The sequence below is a fragment of the Papaver somniferum genome, chromosome 4, assembly GCF_003573695.1.
Source record: "Papaver somniferum cultivar HN1 chromosome 4, ASM357369v1, whole genome shotgun sequence".
Classification (NCBI taxonomy): domain Eukaryota; kingdom Viridiplantae; phylum Streptophyta; class Magnoliopsida; order Ranunculales; family Papaveraceae; genus Papaver; species Papaver somniferum.
In genome coordinates, this window is record NC_039361.1 from 909423 (window position 1) to 916750 (window position 7328).

At 35.4% G+C, this 7328-nt stretch overlaps 1 protein-coding gene across 1 annotated transcript; it reads left to right on the plus strand.

Annotated features, from left to right (window-relative positions):
• Positions 1-562: 562 nt before the first annotated feature.
• LOC113274473 (uncharacterized mitochondrial protein AtMg00810-like) lies at positions 563-1432 on the plus strand. Its single transcript, XM_026523851.1, has one exon. It carries the CDS (start codon positions 563-565, stop codon positions 1430-1432), a length of 870 nt encoding a protein of 289 aa, XP_026379636.1.
• The last annotated feature ends 5896 nt before the right edge of the window (positions 1433-7328 follow it).

Genomic DNA, 7328 nt, shown 5'->3' on the forward strand with positions numbered 1-7328 from the left:
ACATGGTAGATCTTCCACCAGGAAAGTCAGTTATTGGTAGCAAGTGGGTTTACAAGATAAAGACAAACTCAGAAGGAAAAATAGAACGATGTAAATCTCGTTTAGTGGCTCAAGGGTACACACAAGAATATGGAATTGACTATGAAGAGACATTTGCTCCTGTTGCTCGCATGACTACAGTGCGCACTCTCATTGTTGTTGCCTCTACTCAAAATTGGGATCTTCACAAAATGGACGTCAAGAATGACTTCCTCCATGGAGAGCTTCAAGAAGAAGTTTATATGCAACCACCACCTGGATTACATCATGCTCCAAATCAAGTATGCAAACTTAACAAAGCATTATATGGTCTCAAACAAGCACCTCGTGCTTGGTTTGAAAAATTCTCAAATGCTATTCTTTAGTATGGATATAGTCAGAGTGCATATGATTCAGCCATGTTTACTCGAAAAACAGAAAATGGAATGGTTATTCTCCTTCTGTATGTAGATGACATGATCATACTGGCAGTGACTTAAAGGAAATCCTTTCTTTGAAGCGTCATCTATTTTCTTGCTTTGAGATGAAAGATCTTGGTCTCTTGAGATACTTTCTTGGGATAGAAGTCAATAAATCCTTTAATAGTTATTTTATTTCTCAAGTTAAGTATGCAACTGAAATTCTTCAGCGTGCAGGGTTAACTGATAGCAAGACTGTTGATACACCTCTAGAACTGAATGTTAAGCTCAACAATTACGAAGGAAAAACATTATCTAATCCTACACTATACCGTCAGCTTGTAGGGAGTCTTAACTATCTTACTATTACACGACCAGATATCATCCATGCAGTCCATATTGTAATCCAGTTTATGTCATATCCAAGATCAACTCACTATGCTGCTGTCCTTCGAATTTTGCGATACATCAAAGGTACTTTATATCAAGGGTTACACTTCTCAAGTAATCCTGATCTTCGTCTTCGTGCATACTCCGACTCTGATTGGGCAGGTGATGTTACTGATCGACGATCAACCACTGGATATTGCCTATTTTTGGGTAATTCATTAATCTCTTGGCGTAGTAAGAAACAATCTGTGGTATCTCGCTCTAGTTCTGAAGCTGAATATCGAGCTCTTGCTCACACCACTTCAGAAATTGTCTGGTTACGATGGCTTCTTCAAGATATGGGAGTTACATCATCCGAGCCAACTCCACTCTCCTATGATAACAAGGTTGCTATTCATATTGCCCACAATGATGTGTTCCACGAGCGTACAGAACACATCGAGATTGACTGTCACTTTGTTCGTCATCACTTCAAACACTTGACAATCTCATTGCCCCATGTTTCTTCAGAATTGCATCTAGCATACATTTTTACTAAGACTTTACCTTCTCCTCGTCTGAAGTTCTTGGCTTCCAAACTCAATATGTGCTTTGCACCATCATGAGTTTGAGAGGGGGTGTTAGAAATATTATCTCCAAGATATTATCATGTTGAGATATTATTTGATAGTATATATTGTTTTCATTAGGCATGTATATTCTCTTTATGTTGTAATATCTTGTTTCCTTATTTTCATCTGTTCACGCATATAAGAACAGGTTGCTTTGTAACCATTTGATTACCTAATAAGAATATATCAATTCTCCAGAATATACATGCCATGACTAGTTTCGTCAGTAACCATAAAAGGCAATTCTCAGAATATTTTTAAACCAAGGGGGACTATGGAAACAAGATGTTGTGCTTATATTACAGCGGGATTACGGGAATATGATAAAAAAAAAATGGATCATTTCAGTGGTAAAGCTGGAGCATAATCATCTTTGACATCTAGAAGATGCTCATTTTTATAAGTGTTTCTGAAAAGTCGGTGGATCTTTAAAAAGAGAAATAGAACTCCATAATCGAGCTGGGGTATCAATTACCAAAAACTTTAACAAATCAGTTATTTGACGGGGTTCGTACAAGGATGTAGGATGCATTGAAAAAGACTTTCAAAATGCAGTCGCTAAAGTAAGACGCCTAAGACTTGGTGAGGGAGATGCATCAACAGTTCTGAAATATTTTTGGAAGATGAGTAAATAAAACTCGGGGTTTTATTTTAAAGTTGATTTGGACGATGAAAACCACTTGAGGAATATTTTTTGGGCAGATGTTATGAGTAGAGAGGCTCGTAAAGAGTTTAGTGATGTTGTTAGCTTCGACACTACGTATTTGGTAAATAAATATGATATGCCATTTGCTCCTTTTGTTGCGGTTAATCACCATGGACAAACAATTTTACTTGGTTGTGGGTTGGTTTCGAGTGAAGATACAGAAACATTTGTATGGTTGTTTTTCGCATGGTTGGATTGTATTTTGGGGAAAGATCCACAGGAAATAATAACGGACCAAGCAAGGGCGATGAAAAATGCCATAGAGATCGTATTTCCTCAAGCTAGACATTGTTGGTGTTTATGGCATGTGATGAAAAAACTTTCGAAGAAATTTGGTGCTTATGACAGATATTTAGCTATTACTTTTGACATGAAAGTTGTGGTGTATGATTTGCAAACTTCAGATGAGTTTGAACAGATGTGGTACTAGATGTTGGTAGAATATGGCTTGGAAAACAACAAATGGTTGAATGATTTGTTTGAGGAAAGGACTCGTTGGGTTCCATGTTACCTCAAAAATACATTTTGGGCAGGGATGTCGACTACTCAAAAAAGTGAAGGAATAAATGTATTTTTTGATTCGTATATAGATGCAAGAAATACACTTAACAGTTTGTGGAGCAATAAGATTTTGCATTGGGGAAGAAGGCGGAAAAGGAAATGCAATCGGATGATGTATCCTCTCTAAAAACTATTCCCACGGTAATTACTTAACCCATGGAGAAACAAATACAAAAAAGGTACACTAAATCTAAGTTTAGAGAATTTAAAGTTGAATTAGTATCAGTGTTATATTGTAACTTATCTAAGATTGAAAAAACATCTACCTATGCGACCTACTACATCAAAGAAGACGTATATATTGAGGATGTTGTTCATAGTTTTCATAAAATTACGACTTTTTATGTAACATATAATGCAGAAGAATGTGATTCCATTGTTCTAGTCAAAAGTATGCATTTAGAAGAACTCAATGCAGACATGCTTTAAGTGTTTTGTGTTATAAAAATGTAAGAAAACTTCCAGATAAGTATATCTTGAGATGGTGGCGGAAAGATATGGTAAGATCCCATACAAAGGTTAAAGTGGGTTTTAGTTGTTGGACTAACGATGTAAAAACTTAGCGATATCATGATTTATGCACTAAATTTGGTGAGCTTGTTGATTGGGTAGTAGGAGATGAGACTCAATATCGTGATACCGATAACTGGTTGGATTGTAACAGAAAAGAAGTGCAACTGATAATCCTTAAAGCTAAGTATAGCTGCAGAAGCTTAAGGCGAAACAAGTCTTGGAGAATGGGGATGAGATGGTATATGAAGATGATGATGATCCACTACACAAGAAAAAAAAAGGTCGTCCACGTAAGATAGCTAACCAACAACCAAAGAGGCGTACGAAGAAAAAAGTAACACATAAATGAATTTTCAATTTTCTTAGACATTTTAGTAATACTGGTCTTTTATCAAATTTAGTATTAAATATTAATTGTATAGGATGGGTGGAATGATGATATTGATGCATCTCAAACAAATCAAATCTTTAACCCATCGAACAACAACATGGATTGATATATCCTGCACAACAACAACAACATAGGTTAATGTATTCGGGACAATAACAAGGACATGGATTAATGTATCCGTAAAAATCATATGGATATATATGAAAACAATGTGAGCACATACGATTAAGAGTCTGTAAAAGCATATCTCGGTTGAACTCACCAAACGTTGGTATGTCAAGTTTGGTTGTCATATTTTAGTGTGTCAAAACTCATATAAAGTCGCTTGATTATATACTAGAGTCAACTTCGTTTAGGTTAGACTAGAAAGTCTAGGAATGTTGAGAAATAAAAGTATCACCCCGAAGACCTGAAGTGAAGAAGTAGCGAAGTACAACGACGACACCATCCTTTCACTTGAGGTTAGTAATATTGACTTGAATTGTTTCATTCCTAACGTATCTTTCAAGTCGTTCTATATTGAAAACATAACTGTGAAGCTGTATATACTGTACATATTGTATAATACTCTAGTCATGTGACATCGTCATAATTGTATGATCATAGTATTAGGGAATTAGACTACGAAGTATAACGCTTATCTTTTGAACTTCGTAGATATGACATCGATATAATCTTGTGTATACTGTTATGATTATGTGAATGGGTTATGGTGAAGATTTCATCCAAGGAAACAATGTTTTACATCCGTTTAAAGGAACTACATTCATGAACTCGTTTCGTGAATCGAAAGGGACATCATTATGCTTATTGGTCCGGCTATTCATTGCAAATCTTTGGATGACCAATATGTGTGAGATGGTAAGAGCCGATCGTAACTATGTTATGTATCTTGGTATTACTAATGACAATGCCTGACTTATGATTTGGTATGACTGGTTTTTATTAATTGGTGTAACCGATCCTAAGTAACCATCATGAGATGGTATGATCGATATTTATAATTGGTGTGACCAATCCTAGTAATTGGTGTGACCTATCCTAGTAATTGGCGTGACCGATCACAGAGTGTTGGTAATCGATCCTTGTAATTGGTAACCGTCCTGGTAACTGGTGTAACCGTTCCTGGTAACTGGTGCAACCGACCACAAGCAATACCATAGAAATATGGAACCGAGACACTGGTAACTGATGTGACCGGTCCTAGTAACTTGTGTCGACCGATCACAATTATTTCCATATTAAGGTATAAGTGATCCTAGTGATTGGTAGAACCGGTTGGACCCACGTATGTGATTTGATTTGATCAGTCACATAGTTATCTTGGAATACATGTCAACCAATTTTAAACTTGTTTGGAAGTGTGGTATAACCGATTCCAAGAATGTAAATCCATGTAAATATGAATAAGGATTTACAGTGAAAAGATGTCAACATATTTTGAACACGTGCAGTGACACTTATCATTTATTGTTCAAAGATATTCCTTAGTACTCAAAGAGATCATGTGCCGAAATAAATTGAGAAACTTTTAATTAAGGTTTTTGGTTTTATATGCTTTAATTATCAGCAATTAAATGCATATATCTAAAGAATAAAAATTAGTAATGTGCATTTACTAATTGGAGATTTTCTATTGAGAGATTTCGGAAATATTGGACAAGCATTTATTGGAATTAAGAAAACCGAATTTTTCCATTCATTGCAAATCTTGAGAATATTTTCGGCTTTGGAAATTCCTTGATATCTGAACATCCTTGGTATATAAATACCTAAGTTTGCATTTCTAGCAAACTATCCTAAGAGCCAGACAAACTTCATTTCTTGTTGTTTCTGGTGGAGCCATCTATTTGGAGAGAAAGTATCCTAATTAGGTGAAATCTCTTATGACCGCTTGTTTAAAGACTTATGTGGGATCAAGAAGCTCTACGAGTACCGTTGGTGGGAAACTAAATAATTGCAGTGTTATTAGTTTTCAATTGATTTGATTGACTAACGGTTGTTGAAACTTTTATTGCACCTAGTTTGTTTATTCTTAAGAATCTTCTCTTATAATATAAGATTCACTCAAACTGGATCGAAGTATCGACGGGATCTTTAGAACTGTTGTTAGATCTAAAGACATCCTGTGATAATCCATTGTTAACAGACTCTGTTCTGTGTGTGATTGATCACAAGAGATTCAAGTGGCATTGTGCAGGTTATTATTGAAGATCAAAGAATATTTGAAGACGAAGAAGATTTCTTATTAGTTCTCATATCTTTATGTGTGCACAAACCTTGATCGTCTGGGATCCAACTAGAATCAGATTTATTCGATTGATTAGTTGCATGAGATCGACATCACTTTATAGTTTCTCGTTGAGATCTATACTGATTGATTGCGAATCTAAACTTAATTGCTTTTGTAGTTATTGGACAGATTGATCTAACATGGAAAAGGACTTTATTAGATTAAACGAAAGAGCCTTTGCGCATGACTTGAGATATCTTTATCTTGAAAGAATCATTACCAAATACATTTGTTGTTCCTTTACTGTTTGGAATACGATGCAAAGGAATTATACTAGTGCTTGACCTTCGAAGTCGGAAGCACAGAGATATTAGGAAATAAGTGAACTGGGAGTAGTTGCTTGGTCTCAACTATACGAATTTATTTTAGATTTTGTATAGCGGCTTAATTATGAGAGTATTCAATTCTGGACTAGGTCCCGGGGTTTCTCTGCATTTTCCGTTTCCTCGTTGACAAAATCTTGCTGTGTCTTTTACTTTGATTTCCGCATTATAATTGTTTATTATAATAAAGTAAAATACACAAATGTTAACTCTGCATTACTTGATAGTGATCCTATAGAGTTTGGTTAAGTCCGAACCTACTATCAAGTAACATACTTCGTTGTCGCATTGTATCGATCTTGTATCCATAGTCAATCACACAAGTTATCTTTTTGTTGTATTGTCTCGATCTCATATGCATAGGCAATCACACGAAGTGTGAACCTATTAGTTGTGTTGTCTCGACACTGTCCATAGACGATCACTTTCGGTAGAGGACTTATAGGTTGAAACAAAAAGATTGTGATGTATTTGGGTACCCTCGTATTTTCAGAGTCCATTATATATAGGGAGTGTACATTTGAATATATTGATTGGTTGTATATACCTTGATATCATTTTGTAGGGTATGCAATATCAGAGCATTGCAGGAGGATATAATGGAGGCTTGTTTACTGAATGGATGCTAAATGGAAGTCCATATGGATAATTTAAGATGACCATCATTTTTTGTTGTTGTTTTCCAATCTCTTTATTGATCTAAGATTAACAATGAAACAAGAACCTCTATTTATATTAATTCGTATGTAATGAACAAAGGGCGTGGCATGCTGCCAACAAAAAGCAGAGAAATCATTTTAAATATTAAGCAGATTTTTGGGTGTGGCATACTTCATAGCATTAAAACAATGTAACATATGTGTTTGGAATTTTATAACATGTATGTACAAAATTGAACGTTATGTTTTATTACGTTGTTTGTATCCTAAATATTCTGCACCAAAAATGGGCTTACTTAGGACTAGAAAGCTCCTCTCAATAACTAAGTATAGGTCAATGGGCCTAATATGCTCATCTAGTTAGCCAAGTATGGCTAACTAGGCCTCACAAGCACTCTAAATAGAAACCCATGTGCGTAGAAACAAGCTAAGGAAGAACCCCAT